Source organism: Haliaeetus leucocephalus, unplaced genomic scaffold (genome assembly GCF_000737465.1).
Source record: "Haliaeetus leucocephalus isolate CR32 unplaced genomic scaffold, Haliaeetus_leucocephalus-4.0 Scaffold339, whole genome shotgun sequence".
Classification (NCBI taxonomy): domain Eukaryota; kingdom Metazoa; phylum Chordata; class Aves; order Accipitriformes; family Accipitridae; genus Haliaeetus; species Haliaeetus leucocephalus.
Genome location: NW_010972775.1, coordinates 20,035,106 through 20,060,115, shown reverse-complemented (window position 1 = coordinate 20,060,115; position 25,010 = coordinate 20,035,106). Strand labels below are relative to the sequence as shown.

Here is a 25,010-nt window from a genome sequence, read left to right as displayed (position 1 = left end):
GCAGCTTTGTTCACTGGAGTTGCTCTGTCCTTCCAGATGGTTTTCCCTGTGATTCTTGCCTGACCTTTTGTATCTGGACACATACTTAAGCAGCATCTGAAGTAGAGATGCTTTCCTGAACCTGGACCTCAGATCCTGCAACACAAACATACTGCTTAGGAGTATTGAAGTCCTAAGCTTTGTCGTTTTCTTTCAGAGATGTCAGTTACCTCATGACAGTCTGATAATTATGTTTCAGTTTGTGTCTCATCTTCCCTGTGTCTCACTTCCTTCTTCCATAATGTTCTCTGATTTGCCCCAGATTTCTTTCTATGAGTTTATCTGTCTCACTTGGATCTTCCCATTTCCCTTCTCCCTCTGTGGAGCGAAGTGAGGAGACGAGGTTCTTGGCACAGCCCTCTCGCATGTTTGCATTCTCTGGGATGTCTCTTTGAAACTGAGGAATGGGGAAGGGTGCAATGCTCTTGGCTCAGAGCAAAGGTCCTGGATTCTGAGAGCATTTGGTCCCTTCCATGATGGGCCCCAACTCTTGACTGCTGCAGTTTGTGTTGCAGTGCAGACGTGTTTGCTGTGATGGTTAGATCCTTGGGATTTTCTTGTTCGAATGACAGATTTAAAAGTGATAACTTTTGACTGACTGTCTTAGAACAACCCCTCTCTTTTCTGTTGTTATCTTTATCTGTGTTGCTTGTTGCATTTTCAAACATGGGAAAACTGTAGTCCATATTTGTTCAATGAACTGGTGTGTTTTCAGAGATGCAGAATATCCACTCAGGCAGCAGTGTCTGTGAGCCACAACATGGTCTAAACGCTGAGTAAATACAGTTTTTTGGCTTTATACTGAAGTGAAAAAGACAAAGACCAGCCTTCTGGGGGTGGGAACTAAGAAAAAGAAGCCAGGAAATGGCTTAATGTGCCTTTTCCAAAGTCAGTGGTAATACTCCTATTGATTTCAGTAAGATTTTGTTCAAGCCCATGGTGATTATGATAGCTGGTACAATTAGATCGGATGTAATACATATTCAGCTTGTTTTCTGTGAATGCCATGAAACTGTTTATGCTGTCATTAATCAGGAGGCTTTGTTGAAAATGCATGTCATTACATGGCAGCTGACAGGAAGCCACTGCCACTGGGCACCAAAGCAAGCTTGTACAAAAATATCCTATCTGCGTAGCTGGAAAGTACAGCTGCTACCGTTGCAAATTCTCTCCACGAGCCATCTACTGACTGGGGCTTGACAGCTGAGAAAACCCCTACAAACCATGGTGCTGACTCAGCACGTAGTTTTCAATCAGGGACACACAGATTTGATTCAGAACTGGAAATTTCACCTACGCAGCGTACAAGTATATAGGAGCTTCTGCACTTCCCAGGGTTGTTTTATTTAGAATCATGTGAGACTAGAAGAGGCAGTTCTCCCCTTGTTGGTCCTGATACTTTAGCACAAAGACTTAGAGCAATAACATGAAAATGCATGCATGAAAATGTCCCACTGGCTTCTGCAGGATACTATGACAGTAAGTTTCTTTAGTACTGCCTGCAGGTGCAGTCCCCCTGTGAGCCTCACATGCTGTCATTTCTGAATTCAGACTATAAAGGCCTCAGGACTGGGACTGTGCCTTGACTTGTGTCTGTGAGGCACCGGGGACTCTTCTGGCTGCTGTCATTCATTGCAAGGAGCTCAGCGGTATTCATCCAAATTTGTGTTTTCTTTCACAGAAGCTCAGGTTTGAACCTGAGAGATTTCTTTTTATTAAGTGTGAGAAAAGCTCACACTGGGCTTTTTCTTAGTGAAAATTTCTCTGTAGCTTGTGTTACTTTATATGTGACACTTTATTTTTGAGTAATTTAGAGAAAGAGGTACTAAAGAAAGTAGATTCAGGACATATTAAAAATATCTCCAGCTACATTACCTCTGAAATTAGCCATTACTTATCTTCTGTCAGTCTGGTGCTGTGATGTATTTATGTCTGTGTAAAGTACCATGCGGGTCCTTCCCTTCCTGTGGGGTGGAAGTCAGAACGGACAGCTCTGGGAACCCAGAGGAGGGCCCTTTAGGTTAATAGTAATTTTAACCTGATTTGGTGAGTGTGTGTACGCAATGTGTGTGCTTTGTGCTTATGTCTGTCTACCCCAATGTCAGTCTTTCCCTAACAGCTTTTTAACCCATTGGCCAATTTGAGTCAAATTTGAGGGTACAGATCTCAGAAATATTAGGCCTTTGAAAGTTTTCAGAAACCTAGGAAACTGAGTAGAGGAGAAAGCCCTCTCCCTTTGATGCTGCCACTGAGGGAAAAATTGCATCACCCACATTTACATCAGAAAGCCTAAGTGGAAGTGCAAATGCGTAGGAAATCAAGCCACTAATTTTGCAGTAAGTTTAGGGTTTGGTTTTTTTTTATTGTCACCTCTCCCTCCACCATGCTGTCATGCTCTGCCAGAACAAATGTGCTGACTGTGGTACTGCATGAGGAGGGGAACAGAGCCATGGCACTGCCTTAGTCTCCTCTTTCTGCCTGCCGACGTTGAAGGATCATTTTTACTCCCTACTCCTGGCAGCAGAGGTAGTAGCCAGTGCTGAGGTATTGGGGACCAGCTTCATTCTCTTGCATGATACAAGCTTTTCAACCCAAGTTCTGACTTCAACAGAGTAGCTTAACCCTATTAATATTATCAGGCACAAACCCCAGGTTTGTCAGTTTTCTCAAGTCAGGCAGGCTGTGAGGTTAAATCATCACTCAGCAAAGAATCAAAACAGAAGGGCTGAATCAAGAATTGCTAAATAAGTTTATCAGTGCGTGTGTTGGCTGGCAGCTTGACAAAGTGAAGCCAGGAGCTTAGACAGCCCTGTAAGTCAGATGCAGGAGGTGTAATTGAGAAGTATCACAGAAGCAATTTGGAAAAGCATCTGTTCAAAGTTTGATTACTGTGAATCATCCCATGCTGCTGGCCTGCTCTGCTAGTCGCCTGAGCTGCTCTTATTTTGCCAAGAGAACAGCTTGACACACATACAGTGCCTAAAAATAAAATACACTTTAAATATTAACATGTTTCAAAAGTATAGATTAATTCACTTTTTGGGAGTAAGAATTGCTTAGTCATTCTTTAAGAACATGGAAAGAATTTAATTGAGAGCTGTGGAAGAATGCCATTCATCAGCAGCACAGGTGTTCAGCCATCTCCAAAACTCTCCAGTTCAGCAGCCTGCGCTGAAACTCTCCAGACACTGAAACATTGTTCATTATACATGGCTGAATGTTGTTTAACAATTGCAGGACTGATCCTTGCTCATGAACCCACCCCCGACCAACACCATGGCAGGCTGAGATAGGCATGGCTCAGTAAAGCGTTGCAACTGTTAAAAGAATCTTTTAATTTATTTTAATAGCTTCATGAGTTTCTTAGTGTTTGCAAGTACAAGAAAGAAAAACTGGGAACTGAATGCTGGACCCTGACTGTTTGCTCTTAAAGCAGATGCTGTTTGGTACAGAGACTCCAAATATTTTTTCTGATTTATTGCCAAGTTTGACCTTGTCTCTTCATTCTGGAAGGGAGATACTGGAGGAATTTGAAGGCTCCAGGATCCCTGCTGCTGAATTCCATGTTCCTCTTTGTTTAGCAGTCTCATCAAAAGCTCTGATTTGATCTTTTTCTTCATTTCCCTTCATTCTCTCTGAACTCAGGCCCTCTGTTGAAGCAGATGGCTCAGATGAGTTGCAGGGACAAACTGACAAATTTAAAACTGGAAGTCACAGAATAACTAATCTGAAAAAGCAAGACGATAATAGTCTCAAAGCTGGTTTTGGAATGCTACACAGTTTGCCAAGCTGCAGCTATTGCAGGCCATGCCAGGGTTGTATTTCCATTTCTGGGAAGATTACAACCTTCAGATGGGAACCCATCCTGAGAACAGGATGGGTGTTAGCAGACTAACATAGGTATGTGGCAGAATGGTGAACATGGGACATAGTAGCCCTCAAGCACTTTCCCTTTTGATGGTAGAGTTGTTTTTTTTTCTTTTGGTGAGTTATTTATTTCCTGAATGATGCAGCTTAGGGGACACTGAAGCAATTATTGAGTTCAGGCCTATTCCACAAAATAGGACCAGTCAAAATGAAAATACTGAAATGTTGAAATAATTTTGATTTTTAATAACATCTGAGAAAGTGAAGGGTAAGATTCATGAAGCCTATTTAGAGAAGGAACAGGTGAAGCTCTCTCCTCTTGTCAAGGCATCTAGCAGGGGAGAGAGGTGGATTAATTTCTATCCTGTGTCTCTCTGCTTCAGCTACTGAAGTGAAAGACAGTTATTCACACAGCTCCACAAATCCTGAATCCAGTGCTGAGTACTCCTGTTGCCTTGGTAGATTGCCTGTCTTTTACATATTATCATGCCAATATTTGCATGCATGTGAGAAGGTAAGATCCTGCTTAATTCTACAACAGTTTGTAGAAAGGACCAGCCAGTTCATCTCTGCAGTGCAGTCTACATCCACTTAACAAAATGAGGCCAAGAGAAGACACTCAAATCCAAATGTCTTTGAGCCCCAGGCAGAGGTGACTTTCAAGGTCCAGAATCCAAATCCTGATTCACGGTTTGGTTTCACAGGTGTTGGTGATTTCTTTGATTTCACAGTCACATGTTCCTGTAGTCTTTCAAAAGCATCAGATCTCTCCTGAGTTCTGCTGGATCTGATTCCTTTTTGGTGTAAGATACCCTTGAACAACCTGACTGTCTCTTTTTCTTTCAATAGCTTGTATCCCACTGATTTCCATTGCTTGTTTCTATACTAGTTCTAACAGCTGTCCTTTCCTTAAGCTAAGTGCCATTTTTTTGCCCAAACTAGGGCACAGGCCCTCCTGCCTGAATACTTCCATGTTCTCATCACGCCTTGTTGTAGTCCAGCTCCTGTCTTTCCTCAGGTGAACCCATGATGCCAGAGACCTATGACCCAGGGCTGTAGATCCACTTTTCTCCAGCAGTAGGTACACAGAAGTTGTCAGAGAGCTCATCTTCCCTTCTGATCTTATCTCCTGCCCTCCTTGACCCCTGCCTCTCACAGAAGTGACTCCCTGCTGTTTACGAGATCAAAGTCACGTTTCTTGAAGACTTCTGGAAAACCCGTATTATCTCCATTTGCTACATTAATGTCCTTGTCTCTTCTCATTCCCTAATCTCTTCCCATCTTTCTCCCTTGTTCAATAAATTTGAATTATGTCAGGCTTCTGTATACTTCCCAGCACTATGTGTTTACTCATCCAGTCCATCAGTGCCTCCCCAACTGAATCCAATCTGGATTCTCTCCGATCCACCTAGCTAGCTCTTCCCCTGCCTCTCTTAACAGGATTACAGCTGTTCTAATATATCTTCCTTTGAGTAATCAAGCCCATGTATTTCCATGTGTGTGCGTGAGCATGGAGGCTTTCAGCACTGTGTAATGATATCTATAAACAAATGGTGAATTAGCTGCCAGGGTTTGGGAGTCTACATTCAGGAATGGTGGTTTGATTTGGACTAAATATCCAAACCTTCATATTTAACTAGAGAAACAGGAATGCAGAAAGGAACTGTGTTTTTGCCTGTTTTGAGATCTGCATTCAGCAGCAGCCCGGGCTCCTGTTGCTGGGGCGTGTTCAGGAGAAGCTCTTTGGAATGTGGCTGTTAGCATATCAAAGTAGAGTAAACATGTAGATGATACCCTGCTTCCTCTGCTTCAGTTAATTAAGCCACTCCTCATGTCAGGTTAGATGGAGAGGATTTATTAATGTGCTGTCATCTAGGGAAGCAATGTTTTGCTGAAAGGGAGGAGCCATGTTAATGGTACAGAAGATGTCACGCTGAACAAAGAGCAGATGTCAAATAAACAGGGTATTTCTTTTTATCTCCTTTGCTGAGGTCTTAGATCACAGTGCTTTATCATAAAAGCTTAGAAAATTCAGGCTAGAAAGAACTTCAGGTGGTCTTTTAATGCATTCCCTTGCTCCAAGGCAAGATCCATGATACCTGTGTCACTCCTGATGGATATCTGCTCTATGAGGCTAACCAGTATACTTGTTTCCAGCTTTCTTTGAATTACTGTGAATGCCATACCTCTCCTCAGGTGTGGTCAGTGTAGTGAATGTTTATGCTTGTGATCACAAATCGTTGTTGAATGGCATCAGAAAGGAATGTGGTTTTCAAAGATGCCCATGCCAAACCTATGAGGTTTTCCAAAGGTGGTCTGCTCTTTGCTGGCATAATGCAGTGTTAATAGCCTGTCTGGCATGTTCTTTTAGGCTTTGGTTAAAGCCTCTTCTAGGCCAAAAAGATGTTAGAACGTGTCAGCTTTCTTCATCTCAATGCATTTTCTGTCTGAAGCAACCTTTTACTAGCTTAGGTGAGGACAATTATCCCTAAAGTCATGAGAGGTCTCAACTTCTAGTGCTTTTCAACTGTCTGGGCAGCCCCTTGTACACTGAGAGAGGCTCTGCTTAAATCAGTGAATTAGCACAGTGTAAATCCATCTCAAGTAGCATTAGAATAATTCTCTTGACATCTTGGGGAATGTCTGTGTGTGGGCAAGTTAGTAAAGGAACAGATAAATGATTCATCCATTAAGCTTAGAAAACCACAGGATGGTTCCCAGAAAACATAAAAGCCCTGCAGAAAGACTGAAAACTAAAGCTGAGAATTGGCCATGCTGGGGAAGGGATTCCACATGTTGCATTAATTGCTGTTCTGCAGGGTAATTAAACAAAAGGAAAAAGAAGATAGTAAAAGCACTCCTTTGAGTTCTAATGATTTGCAGAATCATAGAATCATTTAGGCTGGAAAAGACCTTCAAGATCATTGAGTCCAACCGTCAACCTTGCCCACTAAACCATGTCCTGAAGTGCCTTGTCTACACGCTTTTTGAATACCTCCAGGGATTGTGACTCAACCACTTCCCTGAGCAGCCTGTTCCAATACCTGACAACCCTTTCAGTAAAGACATTTTTCCTGATATCCAACCTAAACGTCCCCAGCCGCAACTTGAGGCCATTTCCTCTCATCTTATCTCCAGCCACCTGACAGAAGAGACCAGCACCCACCTCACTACAGCCTCCTTTCAGGTAGTTGTAGAGTGTGATAAGGTCTCCCCTCAGCCTCCTTTTCTCCAGACTAAACAACCCCAGTTCCCTCAGCTACTCCTCATAAGACTTATGCTCCAGGCCCCTTGAATCTTGCCTCCTTCTTTGCAGGTTTACAGACATGAAGAGGTCTAGCCTCACAAAAGCCTTTTTATCAGAAAGGTACAGAGTAGGGCAACTTGCATAGACAAACCCTGGTTAGATGTCAGCTAATCTCTTTGAAAATCAGGGCAGTGAATTCCTGCACAGAGTTCAGTGTGGTCTGAAAGAGTCAATGAGAAGTTCTGTTGAGCTTCAGTGGTGCCATGGCTAAGATTTGGGTGTATCTGCATGAATCTGTCATTTCACAAAGACTAAGGCACGTGGTTGAATCTGGCTCTCACAATTAGAGCCCTGGTCTTGTGAAATGTTATCCAGGGCCAGCCACTAGACCCTTGGGTGCCATAGCAGTATTTCAGTACCAAGTATCTTCAAGTATTCTCAGTGGTCGGAAAACTATCCCCTATAAAAGATATTGTGTATTTCATTCATTTGTGCTATTAGGACCTTGTGTTCTGAGGAGTATTACATTTGCTCTAGAAACATCACAGCTAGTATTATGAATATCAGGGAGAGATTTTATTTGTTAGTCTTTCAGGGTGTGTACAATGAAAATCAAGAGATTCAGAAAGTAACTATGCTTTGAGTTTCAGCTATTTATTTTTCTTGCTGGCCTTTTGGGATTCTGACAGCAGTTGTGTATACTGGAAGTGACAGCATTTTCAGACTTACAAGGAAGAAGAGATTTTATTGGGCACTACAGGACAACAGTCAGTCCCGTAGGGGAGGTGTCCAGCTGCAGAGTACACTGAGTTCTGGGAAAGCATTCTGCATCTCTGCAGGTCATGCTGGTTTGGAGGCAAGGAACAGAGTTTTATAGGGGTCATGTTGAAATTTGGGATAGGGTAGATTCTCCAAAGTAAGAAAAGGATTCTGTGATGATGGGCACATTTGTAACAAGTTGTCTAGGTACAGAAAGTCAGGGTCTGATGTGTATTCTCAGAAGTAGTGGTGGCTTCTTGTGTGATCTTACCAGTTATTTGAATGTTGTGTCTTAGCTCACTTTTCTGTAAAGTTGGTGTAGTACTTGCCAGTTTCTCAGTGAGACAGGGAGGAATATATATGGGGACTTAGATACCAGTTTGACAACCTTGTATGAAAAAAATGTGTGCTCTGGAGTTGGAGGAGTGAACCTCATGCGCCTTTAGCTAGAGGTTTCTTGGGATTCCCAGGAATCCAGATCATCTTCTGCCTTCAGAAGTGGCATAGGCTTACCAATGCTCAAAAAATTAGTGCTGGAAACTACTTCCACTAATTTCCTCCACCAGCTAAAAGTAGGGGAGTCGTATACACAGTACACCTGCCTGGATGGTATTCTAGCTTAAATTCTGCGGAATTACAAACTGCTTTTGGGGACTTTTACTTTGACTATTCCCTTGTTACCTGGGTGCCTACCCAGTCCTGCGTAGAAGGTTGTATTTGGACCAGTCCTGTGTTGCTTTATTTCCTTGATATGGTTCAACCACCTCCCACCCTGGAGGGAATTTTAAGTCCTCAGCAGGGAGTGGATGTTCTGCCACTCAACAAGGTCAAGTGAATTCTGAACTGATTTATTCCCTGAACTCATTTTTGTCTCTTGCATAGCATCAAGAGAATGAGGCAGACAATGGGCTATATTCTTTGTCCTTTGATTAAGTACAAACAAAGGAAAAATGGTGTCCCTATTGTCAGTGTAGATTTCTTTCTCAGGCACATAAAGATTGAGTTTACTTCATATTTCCCACTCCCTTTAAGGGTAAAGGCATACTTATGGGGAGGCCTATTTGAAGTAGGCTATGGCTGACTTCTTGCAGTGCCTGGGAGCCCTTTCCATCAGATGGCCCGTGGCATCAGAAGCTCTTCCTATAGAAATACTTGAGTTCAAAATATTTTGACTTGCACTGGGTACAGCACTTTGCATGATTGTTGACTTGTATTTGTACCTCACTGTAGCTGTCTCTTGTGCATTGGATGGTTGTACTATAATTCCTGTACTTGTGATTCATAATGAGTGTATTGTTTCCAGAGTGGTTTTCGTTCAGTACAGTGACAATGAAAACTATTGCGAAGGAGAACAGTTTCCATACATGAATATTAAACTCTAATGGAAACCTTGTTGTTATTGCAAGATTAACAGAAATTGGCATCTAGATGACTATCCAGCATTAAGCCAAATTAATCTGTGCCACTAAAATTGCTTGTCTGGCTTTGAATTAGCACATTCTCATAAAATGAAGGAACAACTCACCCTGTTAGCTTCTTCTGGATGATCTCTGTTAACTGAACTTGGAACTGGAGGCTCAGTAGGACAGTGATGGTAACAACCTTAGCCTCTCTGTGTTGTACATGCTGGAGAGGGTCCTTCCGTGGATACTGTTCTTTTTCACCACTACCGCTGACTTCTTGGGACCTCTGTTTATTCAGCTGTAGAACAGGGTTTGTGTTTTTACCTATCTTGGAGGCAGTTTAGTGGGTACTTCTTTAATGTTTTTTAATTTTGGAACCTTTTATATGCAGGCTTTATAAAAAGGAAAAGTATTTTTAATTTGTAAGTATCAAAAGCACTGAAAGATTCCCTTGGTGACTGACTTGATGTGTAAATACAGGCAGGACTTCTCTGTCAAACATATCATTGCCATTGAACAGAAAGGCAGAACAGGAGTCACTTTTAGGGTTTCCTGATTTTACTTATGTAGGATGTTAAGAGAGGCTACAAGAGTGTAATTGATGGCAATGTGTGAGGTGCACAAATTGAAAATCATGGAAGGATGAGAAAAACATCAGCTCAACACCAAACTAGTAATGGTGGGTAATGGGAGGTTTGCTCTGTGCATGTGGATATGCAGTGAGTTTCCATCTGTGCCAAGCAGACTTCAGGACTTCAAGTTTGGCTCCCTTCCCAACAGCAAATACATTGAGAAGAGGAAAGCTAGCCAAGTTCTAATCAAGTAAAAGTTCTGTATCCAGAGGTGGCTGGCAAAAGAAGAGATTAAAGTATTAGGAGTGCAAGGAAAACAAGACATTAGAGATTTGAAAGCTGGAGTACCTGGACAAACCACTTGCTGAGTGAATATTCCACAGTCATCAGAAGGAAGCCCCGGGTGTTTCGAATAGGATGAAATGTGAACCCATGCACCAGAACTTGTCTTCTTCCAGCTTTGGCTATCGCTGTGGCAAGTATGTAATATCCTAATGCCTAGCTGAGCTGGTAGGATAAATGTAATCATTCCCCTTAGAGATATTGCTAGTAGAGGACTCATTAGCTGGCAGAAAGGCCAACAGCTGCAAACTGTTTATGTATGACAACTTTTTGGATAAATCTGAGTTTACACAGTTGCCTGTGTCCTAAGGTTTGCTGTGGAAGTGCAGATAGCTTTGCGTGTTCAAACCCAAGCACAGAAGTTATGGATTGTAATTATGCAATTTCTCATGAGAGAAAGGAAAAACCCTCACACTAGGTAATAGTCAAAATAGTAATTGGCTTTCCTTTCCCTCTACCACTGATGCTCCTGCTTGACCTTTTTTGATATTAAAATAGAATTGTGGTAATTGCTGACAGTTAGTAGTGTATCTGGAATGATAAGAACTTTTTTTCCCTGAAGAAAGCTTCTGTCTGTGTATTTGCATGAGCACGGGAGAAGTGTGGGGTTTTTTAGAACAAAATAAAACAAGCCCCCAAAACCCCAAACCAACCAGTTCAACTTTCTTCCCTATTTTTCATTTTCACACAACTGTCTCCCAGACAGGGCCAGAAGCAAAATTACCAAATAAGAGAAGTTCCTCTTATATTATTCCCAGACTGGTAGAACCACAGCATGCCAGGATTTTCACAAACAAGACTGATTTCATGAAGTTTCTATTCCATTTCCACAGACTTGAAAGGCTCAGGTAAAATTCTGGAATTTTAAGAGGCAAACAGCAGTTTCCATTCATCCCAATGAAGAAGATAAATCATATCAATGCAGCTACCAAGGCATTGTACTACAATCATTGTTGGCTAAAGGTGTATTTTTCTCTGTATATCAATTATATGGATCATTGTATTCGGTTACAAAAAAGTTGCATTTATCTTAAGGGTTCAGATATATTTACTAAAGAACTGTATTATGTTTGCAGATCAATAGCATATTTGCTATTTATATTCTTTCATTAGAATTAATGGTAAAATGTATTGGTCCAAAAGAAAATTATAGTCTTAGGAAATAGTTTGATAGAACTATAGTTTGATATTTCAAAAACAAGCATGCTTTTTCAGGCTTAAAATTTGTTGTAACTGGCTTGCTGTTCCAGAATGACTCTTATTAATAACCACTCAGCAGTTCATGATCTGGAATTCTTACTGGGTTCATTTCATGTACTGCAAAGTTTTCTGCTGTCTGCTCTTCTAGAATTATGAGTTTCTCTGCCCAGTCCACTTCTGTTCCTATACTGTCTGATCCCTGGGCTCCACCGCAACAGAAGTCTTTAATAATTGTAATAATAAACTAATTTTAGATGTCTACATTTTTAAATGGGTCACTGCAAATATTATAATATGGCCACACAGGATTCACATTAAGCATTGAAAATAACTAATAAAAATAAGGTGACTGGGAGTCTGTAACTGAGCCACAGTCACTTCTTTTTCAGCCACTGATGGATGTGCAAGTCTTTAATCATTAGTTTTCCACCTTTGAATAATGAGGCTTTTAGCACAGACCAGTGTTACTGCCAGTCAGTTTCAGTGGGGGATTAGAACCACTAAACAAAGACTTCAGAAGAATTACCATTTGAGATAATGTATTTGACATTTTAGTTGATATTTAACCTCTTTTAATATGTGGACAGAACTCTAGACTGTTTTGCTATACCACAGCTCCCAAACATGGAAATATTGCCCCCTTCCATCTCCAAGTGACATCAAACATTGACTCAGCCTCATTTTATGAAATTTGTCAGAAGGAAATTAGCATGAATCATTTCAAGCTAAACTGGCTTGCCTCGTTGACCACTAATCTTGAGATGCAATACTGTTTTGTTGCTTCTCATTTAAAACCTCATGTGTCAGATACAACTGAGATATACACTGGCACTGGTTAAATGGAAGATAAAGGCAGAATAATCAGCTTTAGTAGTAGGAATGAAACACTTCCAGTAAGAATCCTGCTGTGATGTTAGCTGTACCTAAAACTGCTGAAAGGTAACTAAAATATCCCTCCCTATTCAGTAAAAGTGTATTTCAGCCTAGTTGGGTCAGTTGATTACAGAGCTACATTTGCCTCATCCCCAGAAGGCAGAAGGATCTCTGGGAGTTACTTTTGAGTAGATGGTGGTTGTGCCACAGAGTCATAGCACACCGTTGTGGGAAGAGCCTGCGCTGGGCAAGCTAGTGAGTGAAGGTGAACTCGACAGCCCTCACTAGTTTTCCTCTCTCACAGCTGGGGATCAGGATTACCAGCAGCCGACGGGCCATCACAGTTTTGTCTCCTGTGACAGCACAGTATGCTCCAGTGGAGAGGCAGCTACAGAGTGGATTAGCAATTTGGCATGAAGCATTCTTCATGTACGCATGCTGGGAGAGGATTTAAGAATTCAAAAATGTACAAAGGCACAAATCTAAAGAGGGTTTGCTGAGTCCCCTAATTGTTGTAGCTTCTGTGACTCAAATATTCAATTTTTGCTTCCCTTTAACCAAAATCTGGCAGTTCCTCTTAATCTCAGACATTCTGCTGTTGGTTTTACAATAAACTAACATTTTTCAAACAGTTTTTTTCTTCTGCCAAAAGTATTCCCAGAAATTGCTGATCCCAGATAGGGTTGAAAGCAAAAGACTGTTATTGATGAGGGCATTATTATTTGTAAGTCACCATAAGGGTGCATAGTAGCAGATATAAATCAGCAGAAATATCTGCTTCCCTTTCAGAAATCAAGCAGAAATGTTTTGTGATCTTTAAAAGAAACAGAAGACATGTTTATAGCCCAAGACACACTGCAGACACCTACAGCTGAAATTCTGTTCTATGACCCATTCATTAGGCCATCAGGTGTGTGGACTGAGGCTGCAATCTCTTCTCAAAGTAACATATTACTTCCTGAGCAATTCCTTGACATCCTTATGACTATGCTGCGAGTAAAAAGCAAGTCAGTTTAAGAAGAGTACTGAAATCCAGCCTTCTATGGTCATGAATTTAAAAAGATTAAATCTTGATTTCATTTTTTTCCATGTGGTATGAATCTGGCCTTCTACACTCAGCACTTTTAAAGTAAGCAAGTGTTAGTGTCTGATTTCTGCACTGCCTTCACTCTCTGCTGCTCGTGCTGAATTAAAAGGCTATTGCCCATCCTTCATTCCATGCAGGATCCCCCGGCAGCAAATATCCATAGCCATATTGTTGTCAAAACTCATAAAACAGAACTGGACTTCTTCCAGGTCTAAAGTTTTATACCATTTGCACCCTGATAAACAGAGCTTTGTCAACTCTGACGGAAGAAGGGAAAAAAAGAGATAATGTCTCCATTGTATGGTTGTGGTCTACTCATTAAAGGCAGCTAGAGCCTACCTAACCCTCTGTGAGAACAGCATTACAGCAAGGAAATAGATTTCTTGTTTTCTGTTAAATGTAAGCAAATTTATCTGCTGTGAAAAAAATTGAAAGGCATTTGTGGAAGGTCTTTACACTTCCCTTTCTTCCAGCACGGCAGAAGGATGTGTGAAGTGGCAGGATGAACTTGGCATTTAGGTTGCTGCATGCTGTCTGGAAATCTTGTTTTGTATGCACACTTGAACTGTTTGTGTGGCTTTTGAGAGGTGCTTATTTAGCAGTGGAGGACTTGTATAAATAGAGACATCCTTAGGTTCTGTCTTTAACTCTTGTGCATAACTCCCAATGGCTTAACTGTGGTTTCTAGGTGGCAGATGAAACAAAATCTCATCAGCAAATTGCCCTGTGTGTGGCCTGTGATGCCATCACAGCATTTCCAAGTGCAATGGCACTTTCTGCAGGGCACAGTCTGGATGCAGGAAGGGCATATGAGGACTATTGTTTTTCCATAGCAGAAGTTTCATGCCGTAACTTCTGATTTCCTTTTTTGACTCTGGCCTACAACGGTTTGTGGTGCCCACACAAACAGGCCTAGAGAGTACTGTGCAATTGTCCATGGGACCAAATCCTGAATTCCACTAAGTCATAGAAGACTTCTGCCACCTACGTTGGCTTTGTGAGTCACCATCAGGAGTTTGCCAGCTTTTCTGACTATTCCACTCTTGCTTTAAGTATGAAAATAAGGGAAAATGTAAGATCTTTTCAGAGAGTCTCTGCTTTTATTGTTTTATTCCTTTTCCCCAGCTTTATTCTGAAAATCGGGAGAACTCCATTTAAATGCTTGTTAAGGCTACTTCACTGCATCTTCTATCATTGTAGTAGAAGGCATTAATAGACAAGCTTAGATGAATTTTTGAGTCAGTGAAATATATTTTTGAGACAGTGAAATATATTTTCCAATGAAAGCAGTAGTGAGTGTGTTTAACTTGTTTGCTGTCTAACAAAATTCTGGACTGATTTTTCAATAGGATGATGAACAAATTACTCAGATGATTTTGTGCGCAAACTCTGCGCTCAAATGCTCTAATATTTTGCATACTGGGCGCATTTCTTACCATTTTGCTTGAGTTACTGCTGTATATTTTGAGTGAATGAGCTGTTTCACTGATTCTGATGGGAGCATTCTCTGTTTCTGTTGCAGGAATTGCTTACCTGGGAGGTGTCTGCAGTGCCAAGAGAAAGTGTGTTCTAGCTGAAGACAACGGTCTCAATCTGGCATTTACAATTGCACATGAACTGGGGCACAAGTAAGAACTTGTCCTTCTGTTTCTTTACTTATGCCACTGTAGCATACTTCCCTTTAAAGCCATACAAGTTAAATTACTAGTGTGGCATGTTTGTTATGATTTCATAAATCTAGCAGATTGATAAATAACTTAATTTTTAGGAGGCTTATGTAAGTATTCATTTCAGCACACATAAATCTTTCTATTTGATCTTCCCCTATTTTCCACTCTATGTTTTGATTTTGAGTAGCATAAAGACACCTTGTTCTCTTAAATGGTTCATGGTAGTAGAGACGAATTCTGCTTTTGTTTATGCTGTAGAATAGGTCCACAAAAACAACATCAACTGTAAAATCTTTGAACTTGCTCAATTTTCTCTGAAGTCCAGGTGTCTATGTCAAGAATTTTAATAGTTAAATACTTCGGTAATGGTTTAATCTCTGTATGTGAAGTAATCTACTGTGGCAAAATTGTAAATATCAGTATTTTGGAAATGCCTTTAAGCTGTATTTTTTGATCAACAGAAAGAAATTATATAACTTGATTTATCAGCTCAATCACAGCTAACTGTCACACTTTGAACACTGACTGGAAAAAACAGCAAAGAACGTGATAATTCCTAGTCAGACAGAAATTTGCAGAATGGGATTACTGAGTACTTTCTGCAGGTGACTTTGAAGACTTTTTAAAGCTATCTGTAAATATCCCATGGACAGAAGAAATCAAAATTTACTGGAAGAGTCACCTGCATTGTCTTAGGGAAGTTAATGAGTTAACCCAAAGGTCAGCATCCACATCCACTGCTTTCCAGGCTAAGTGTAATACTCACTTACTCATAATACGTATGACCTTTTTTCCCTTTCCATTGACATCACTCTGGTTGCACCGTGTCACAGTTAGACTGTGTAAGGTATAGAATTAGACCAGGAACAAATTTATACAGGGGCAAGGGCTGTACCTATGGGATTTTCAAGTATTCCTTCCTTTAGCCTCTCTGGATGGAAGGTGTGAAATACCATCATTGTTCCTTTAGTAAGAAGTTGTGCATAAATTTTATCTGCACCCTTCTGGACTCCTACAGTTTACGTGTCTGTTGTATCTTCCTTTCCTACAGTAACAAGTAGTTGACAGCTAAGTCAGAGCCAATGTATCGTGTTCAGATTCTGGCCAGTCTCATTCCATGACAAATAATTATTTTATGGGAATGTGTTTCAAAGTTGCATGGAGGATATTTAGGTTACTACCAAAAATGACAAGACAAAAATGAATCTCCTGTTCACCCTCCAGTGACACCAAAGGCAGCCGAGCCAAACCAAGGGTGGTTTCAGCAGAAATGAAGGACATTTGGTTTTGGTTTTATTTAAATTGCATGCCAAGATGTTAAACTGAGCCTAAACTTAATAACAAATTAACCTGTGGGTAATGTTAAGGGAAATTCAGCACTCATCTTTGGATGGGCCAAGAGCAAGAGGGAAAAATACTTGAGCTGCAGAAAATCCAGCTGTGTAAAAGAGTGAGACTGGTCTGTCCTGGTGCTTGCCAAGTTTCTCAGCAGAGCTGTCAAGCTTCCTTCTAATAATGCCTTGCAAAAAATCCACAACATAAATAGGGGATGTAATGCTTTTGGATACAGCTCTCCATCTGTGCAGAAAATAGCAAACTCCATTTTCTTTTCTGAGTACAATTTTGGTGGTAAGACCATAATGTCCTTTCTCTGCTGGTTGTCTTTCTTTGGCTCCATCTTGGAAAACTATTTCAAGAGGTGGGTATGAGATGTCTAAAGGACTTGACAGAGGGTGGCTTGGGTTCAGTACACTGGAGGATTTGGACAGGAAGTGTGCTATTGTGCAGAGAATCTTCGGCTTCAGAAGAGTCATAGATCCCATTGTGGGGCGAGATGGAGAGCTTAAATGAAGATTGCAGGTGAAGAAGGACAAATGACAAAGGAGACTGCATTTTCTAACAGAGCTGCCTCATGAGCCACTTTACTGAGAGAGAAGAGACTAGAACAGGCTCAGGCAAGAGAGACTGGGAAGAGTACTTGAGTACTGGAGGGGTGTGGAGGGTGTGTGAGAGCTAGTCTAGGGACCAAAGGTGTCTGGGTCTGGGCAATGTAGCTCTCAGAAGGCACGTTAACCAGGAAGGCTCCAACTTAAGCAGCCAGCTGGATTAGGTTAGAGAAGCTGCTGGCAGGATTCTGCTGCCACAGGTGTTTTGGGGACGCGTTCCAGGTTAGCCTGTTTCACAGTGAGTTGCAATTCTCTATCACTCACTGGTGCAAGCCCTCTGGCCCTTCTGCCCCCTCTTCCCTTGCTTAAGCCCAGCTGTAAGCATGCATAATCAAACCCCAGTGTGCCAAATCAAAACAGAGGGGAAAAAATGCCATCTCTCTCTCACCACCCAATCTGAACATCAAAATCATCCCTCTATACTGTCACCCACCAGTGGCCTAGTTACTTATTTCAAAGTCTGGTCAATTTACTGGTGCCCTTCTGGCCTTGAAGTCAACAGGACTCTTTTCATTGACCTTACTAGGTGTCAGGCCTCTCCTTATTCTTCTGGTTTTGAACTGCAACAGGATGCTCTGACCAGTCCTGTTTCAGCACTTCTTGTGCCAATAGAAGGATTGTTTGCAGACTTTACCTACAAACTCACAGTTTTTAAGTGAAATGTAAGGAAACCCATTGCAGAGATGAAGACAGAGAAGCTGACATGAGCCTCAGGTTTAAAAATGAAAACCAAGGAAAACTAGGTGCAAGTTTCTTAATTAAAAAAAAACAAACACAAAAAAACCTTACATCCATATTGGCAAAAATATAAATTTTGGAGAGCCATAATTGTGAGCTTTATTGAAGGCCTATTTCCTTATGAGTGTAGAAAAGCTGAGATTTATGACTTCTTGCCCGAAGACTAACAAATGTCTGTGGAGATCACAAGCCCAATTTGGCATTCACAGATAGTTTCTGATGTAGACTTTGGAAAAAGTGAATGGATTACTAATTGATGTGTCAGATTCTAATCTGACACTAATGTCATTTGGACTCACTGCAAGAAACACAATTATGGACAGCTGCACTGTGAAAACATGGAGACATCATTAAATAGGTCCATTAGGGTGACACTTATAGGTCTTATAAAAGTTCATCTGCAGGTTTAACCTATAGAGTTGTTGCTGCTTGATGATGGGGTGAGTGATATAACTTTCGTCTGTTGTATTTATATTTTCAAATCTGGAATAATAATTCTGATCCATGGACACAAAGGGAGCATCCATTTGTATTTAGATACAATTTTTCCTACAAAGAGTCCAGGAGATGAATTTTGCTGTTACAAAAAGGCAACAGGCAAGGTAGAGACCACTGAATATGTCGTGAGGCTGCAAATCATAAACTTCTTACTATACAAGTCAGGACCCTCAGCAAGCCTCATTCCTTCATTCAGCATGGTCAGTAGTGGGTGTCTTTTAAACTAACACACTTTAATGTAACCACAGTTGGTGTTTATCCAGGGATTGCTGGGTGGAGTACTGTGTTCTGACCTACACAAAAGGGAAGACACAGAGATCACAGTGGTCCCTGAAGTCTTAAAAAGTGTAAGTCCAAGGTCTTCATATTATAAACAACGTAATATGCTGAGCACTTTCTTACTCTCATCTTTCCTCAGGCTAGCAGGGCAACTACATCAGTAAGAGCTTGAAAATGCCCTACTGTTGTCAACAGGTCCTGAATGGTGCTTCCCTCCTCCTCCATGAACCGCACCAGTAGGAAGTTGATCTGAGATTCATACCCCAAAGACCACCCTGAACAACTATGACTTTTAGAAAAATAGCGCCGCTTCCCCCTCCCTTGGTTCTCATTTTGCCTACAGCAGTGACATTGTTACCATTTTCAAGTCATTCTCCAAAGAAAAAGGCAAATAAGTTTTTTAAACAAAAGCTGGGATTCATCCTTATATCCGTTATCCCCTAAATGAAGCGGGTGGGCTGTAGCCAGTGGTTTTTCAGGACAACAATGCCAGCTTTGTTGCCATTCCTGTTTCTTTCAACAGCCTCTGCTTTCCTGTTGTGGGATGGGGGGGCAGGCTTGGGTGAGGAGGGAAGATTCCCATTCATGAGCTAGCGGAACCTGGCACTGCCTAGATGGTGAGAGAATAGCCGGAGGTGGTATGGCTGAAAGCCACACCGTGTCAGATGCCCTTAAGAAAGTGAATCAAAATCAACTGACAATAAGCAAGATGCAGTCTGTTGCCAACAGTCTGAAACCGCATGGCCTCAAACTTGAAGCTGAAACAGATGAGGACAAAGATGAGGACAAAAATGAATCCAAAGGTAAAAAGCTTATAATGCACAAATCAAACAGCTCTGGATTTGGAATCAGACAAGATAAGAGTTTAGAACTGGCAGGTTTCTGTCCAGTATGATTATTTGCTTTAGGTGTTAAGTATTGATAGATGTAGCTTGGTTAAAATTACTTTAGGGTGCTGCTGCATAATTAAGTATGGCCTTTGTGGTGTATCTCAAGCCATAGTGGTGTTGCAGGTGAGGGAAAAGCACTCTCTGGATGTTCCTTTTGTGGCCTGATATTTATGCTAATAGACTTGTGAATAAACTTACTTCCCTGATCTGTCTAGTGCAGCACCCAGCAGAGAGATTCTGTCATGCGAATAGTTGTAAGGCAGAATGTGAAAATGTTGCAGGCTGAAGGGAACATGTCTTGAGCAGATCCAAAAGGTACAGAATAACGCCATGACAACTTACACTGGCAAAACCAGGTCAGTGTGGTGCAGGCATACAAGCTTAATTCCTAAAACAAACAGGAAATTAACAGTCCCCCCTCTTCCCCACCCAGCAATTTATAAAGATTTGGTCATAATGCGTTTTAAAAATGAAAAGTTTCACATGGAAGCTGAGGACCACAACAGTAAATGGGACACAGATCTGAGCAGTCAGGTAGTGCTGCAGAGTGCACACTGTGCTGATATAAACCTACTTTTTTTCTTAAGCAGTCTGTATTGTTTTGTGATTCCAGTCAGCGTAGTGCTGGCAGCAATGCAACCAGCCAGCCAAATCATGGTGGTGGTGCAAGGGGAGTGGTTCTGGAAACAATATAAAAGTGGGGGGACCTTTGCTACAAATTCTCTCATTTTATCCTGGGATTATAACATTTAGGGGCAGGATGTGGGAGCTGAGAAGCTGTTTCGAAAGAAAAAAACCAACCCCCTCTGTCTTTTTTAGAGCAGCTCACTTAGCATTGAATGCACGGCTCTACCAATGTAGGCAGCTGAGTGTAGTTTCTATCCTGGCTGACTTTAAACCCTATTTTTCAAAAAAGCTCCCATCTGAGCTTCTTTTTCTGCTCTGTGTTGCTTTTTTGACCACCTGCATTATAATGATGGCAAATGCAAGGTTTTCTTCATAGCATTTGTAAAGAGCTGGTTTTTAGAAGTATGAGCAAAGCAACCAGTTGGATCCTTGAATGTTATGGTGCTGACAGCAAGATCAATCACAGAAAAGAAGGCAGACCTTGCAACTGCTGTATGAAGAGTAGCAGAGGCATGAGTTAGTCCCACATTTATCAGGCAGGTTCTGCCTGACCTGAATTTCTATGGAATGTTTTTCTTCATTGCTATTGCAAAAGTACACCAATTAATTGCCAGGAAGCAATCTGTCCTCAGATTACTTCTTACATCCCAAAAGGCATTAAAACCAACATTATTAAAGTTGCAGAATCAAACATGTAGAAGCACCAAAGTCTCAGTTTCTGGTTTATCTTAACAACTTCAATTTTCACTCTAGTCCCTCTGTCCTCCAAATGAGGCCAAACTTCTATGCCTAGGGTAATATTTCAGCATATAGTTAAAGGCTCTAGCTTAACACATGCCCACAGGCATCTTATTCACTCCTGTGCATGAATGTTTTACCATAGAGAGACCTTGCAAAAAGGTGCCCATCTTGTGGGCCTGTAAGGTAGGATCCATTTATGTGATGGCTCAGGGATGCAGCCTGTGGCTGGCAGGATCTGTCCTGTGAATGGATAAACCTCTCCAATGGCACTGCTGGCAGTTTGGACATAGATTCTGTCTTGTGGTGGAGAGCTGTGGCACAGTTCCCTCTGTCCCTCTGTAAAACCCTCTGTGGCTGTTTTGACCATGCTGCAAAAGACAATGTGTTGGAACTCGCATGTCTGCATTTGTAGGGGTTGAAAATCATGGTCAGTTGGATCCCAATGAGGACTGGAGCCAGAGGCAATCACATGCAAGCTTTACTCTAGCAAGCTCAGGTGCTAGTCACTTTGTTGCTGCACCAAGACTTCCTGCATAGCTGGGTAGTTTGATTCAGGCAGTTACTGCCCAGCTATATTCTACTAGTGCCAGCACTCTTCGTTTTAAATCTCACAGGAGTATGTCGCTGTTCCAGTATATTGGAGTCTCAGGATTACTGGGAGTGACTGACTGCCGTGTAGACATACCCTGAGGCTGGCCAAAAATGCTGGCAACAGTCCGTACCCACCCTGGAGTTGCTAATTTTATTTTCTGCCATTTGTGTTGTAAATCTGTTGTGGAATGTCTCTCTCTGTTCCCAGGCTCCCTTTTCTTGTTCCCCTCCTCCCAGGTTTCATTCTTCTTCCGCAGATAATTGCAAGCACATTTTCACAGTTAAGTTGCCCTTCTCTGTACAACTCCAAAAGGACATAATGGAGCACTGCATATTTCATCATATATGTTTGTACATCAGAATCAGTATGATCTAGTCAAAGCAATTATTTAATAACATATTCTGGTTTTGAGAGAGAACTAGGTATAGCCTAACATTTCAGGAGATGCTTCTTCCACTTTTGGTAACACACCAAGGGGTCTGTTTTAGAGAAAAAAAATTATATACCTAAGTAGTTTGATATTAGTGGCTTCATAACAGCTTTCTGAAAACTGTGTCCTAAATTAGTCAAAAGAAAGCAGAGATCAAAGACAGATATAGATCTAAACATACTTAAATAAAAAAAATCAGGGGAGACTCCTGCAAGCATGGATGGTTTGACCTGAGGAAGAGGTAGTAAGGAGCACCACTAAACAGAAGGTGGTTTGCCCAACATAATACAGTACATGATACCTGAGTAAGTTAATTTGAATCCCAGAAGCAGAATATCCCTGTTGTATTAACCTTGTTTGGGCAAGTTGTTTTTGCAATGACAGTAGGATATCACATAGAGAAAAATCAGATAAAGAAAATCACATAGAGAAATCACATAGAGAAAAAGAAGATTGGGAAGGAGAAATTGAGATGTTCAAGTAGTATCATGTGCCAGACTCTGGATAATACGCCTGGTTTTAGGTGGGGTTTTTTAGTTTTATGTAAAACTGCAAGATATGTACAGGTGTGGTTACTGAACCTGCTAATCCTAGTGTGGTGGTGGTATACCTTTCCTCTGCCATGTGTATCTTTTCTCACCCTTGTATCTTCCAAGTTTGATAGTTATTTACAGTATTGGACTGTAACCACATTGGAACTGGGCGTGGGAATGTCCGCCTCCCATTGCTTTCTGGACTCGTGTGGCAAGCATTAGTGTAGTTTCAGGCAAGGGTTTCTATGGTTTTACTCCATGCTTTGTGAAGGATCTCTATGTAATCCCTAGTGAAGCAACATTCTCTTGCAGGCCCTCCAATTTCTCTGTTTTTGAGCATCTTGTACAGCTTTACTTAATAAAACTGCACCAAACAGGCAAACGACAGTCATTTAGAAACTCTCAGACAACACAATTTTCATTTAATCAATAGCTTTGTGGCTTTGCCAGCTATGTCTTTCTTTTTGAAGCCTTATTCTGCTGAGTAAGCCAAGGCCACGTTAAATAGCTGGGCCGTAATGATTTGGCAAATCTTGCATATGCTTCCTGCTACAAGGGTTCTAGTTTCATATTTCATTGGCTTTGCTGGCAACAGCCTCGTGTACCCAGTGACCCAAAACACAGGGACAGTGCAAGTCCCCATTGTGCAACCTCTACAGTACACACCAACACAGGAAATAATAGGTTTGCAAGTGCCATTTACCAAATAATCATTTGTTATTTACTTTTCCACTAGCAGTTGGGTTCCAATAGCCTGTAACCCATGCTGTCTGCCTGGCCAGCTGAGTTCAACAGGTTCCAGGCGAAAATGGCTGCAGAGCTGGGGAAGGTGATAAATCCCAGACTGTAACTTGGACAAGCCTTCAGTAGTAACTCAGCAGCAGCAACACCACTGGAAATGTTGTTGCCTCTAAAAATGTGGTTCCCTTTACTGTTATGTCAGTGAAAGGCTGCACTGTAGTGGAACAAGGTTGGCTGCCTCTTGGCCAACAGTTGTGTTGGGGAATAAAATTCAGCAAAAAGAGTTTACTAGACAAGTGAAATAGAGGGGCCTTCTTTGTTCTCAATGATCCCTTTCCATTTGCAAAATCCTCCCCACATCAGATGCTGGGCCTCTTTCCATTGCTGGATCCAACCCAGGAGGGAGTTTTGTCATCTATGTCTTTACTTGAACCCCAGTTTCCAAAACCGAGAAGAATAATCCACAGTTTTCACAGTTTTCTCAGTTTTCTGCCTTTGCTCTTGTTTAGGTAAAACAAAGCAAAGCAAAAGGAGTCTGATCATAATGATTTGTTCTCACTTGCTTGAAAAGTTTCCTTCCTGCTGGGTTCTAATTAGCTTAGGGTGTTGAGCCTTAAAAACAAGTATTTTTTTATTATACCTTCTTTCTCTGCTCCAGAGTCCACTGAGACACTCATTTTGTATGCCAGATCGTATCCACATATGGGACAGTTTGGCCTTTTGGAAATTTCTGATGTCCACCCACTGGTAGCTGACTCTCACATGCCAGTGAGAGTCCAAAGCCTGCCTGTCTCTTCACCTGCTACCAGCTGAGCTCCCTTCCTGCCACCCTGCTGTTTGCTGGCATCACTCTGGAGATAGCTAATGAAGTGGCAGTTTTCTAATCTAGCATTTTAAATATTCATTTTAATTATATACATTAAAACTAGACAGCATAAAGAAATGCTCCTTAGAAACAGTTTGCTTCTTAGTTTAGGTAGTCTTTATTCTTAGGAAAAGTATCTTAACTTCAGAGGAAAAGCACAGCTTCCTTTCTTCCTCTCAAAAACACAGCCACTAGCACCTTTCAATGGGTAAATTCTTTCCTGTCTAGTGCCTCCTTTATCTCAAGTAAAGCTGCTTGCTATGTAACATGGGATAGATTTAGCCCAAGAGGGCAGAGCTCTTCCCTAGTATCCATCATGAGCCACCGTGGTCATTGATGGTCAATTTTTGATAAAAATGCAGATTGCCTGGGTTTAGTATCTTTAAAGAAATGTGGCAAACTGGGTTTTCCTACAGGATCATTATAATAATGACTTTATCTTCTGCTTTTCTGCTTGTGTGCACAAGTATCAACTCCCGTCTACTCATTTTAAGTGTCATCCTCTCCATTTGGTATTTTTTTTTTACGGCTTCCTCCATTATTTCACTCTGTTATTGACATTTTTTCAATACTAATTCAGATATGATCCTGAGGCTTCTCTCCATTTGAAGAAAAAAACCAAACTTGTTTGTTTAGAAAAATGTATTCATATTTTCTTCTTATACCTTAAGTACTACAATACATACCTTCAGCTCATGCTGATATTTTTATGGTGTTTATTGGAGTAACCTTACCAGGTTTGCCAAATGCATTATTGCAAGCAGCATCTCTGAGTGTAATGAACAGAACCACATGAGAAAAACTGCTATGCGGTCTCCAGAAAGCTGTCATCAGTTAAATGACATGCATGCTGCACCTCTTATCAGCTAAAGACCCTCTAAAGAGATATCTTCTTATGAAGATAACAGACTTTTTTGTTTCTCTGTAATTTGTCTTCACATTAACATGTTCAAGCCAAAGTTACTCAAAGCAAGAGTATCTTCAAGTTGCTTTTTACTTTTCTTCATGTGGCATTCTTAGACAATATGAAAGCAAACTTGGCGGCTTCATTAGCCTTGAGGTTTGTAGGCA

General features: G+C 41.2%; 1 protein-coding gene across 1 annotated transcript in view; it reads left to right on the top strand.

The window, feature by feature from the left end:
- Positions 1-25,010, top strand: part of ADAMTS17 (ADAM metallopeptidase with thrombospondin type 1 motif, 17) — a 183,254-nt gene that overhangs the window by 49,505 nt on the left and 108,739 nt on the right. Inside the window, exon 6 of the mRNA XM_010572039.1 lies at positions 14,912-15,017. Coding sequence (XP_010570341.1) covers positions 14,912-15,017 — 106 coding nt within the window. The remainder of the gene's footprint in view (positions 1-14,911; positions 15,018-25,010) is intronic.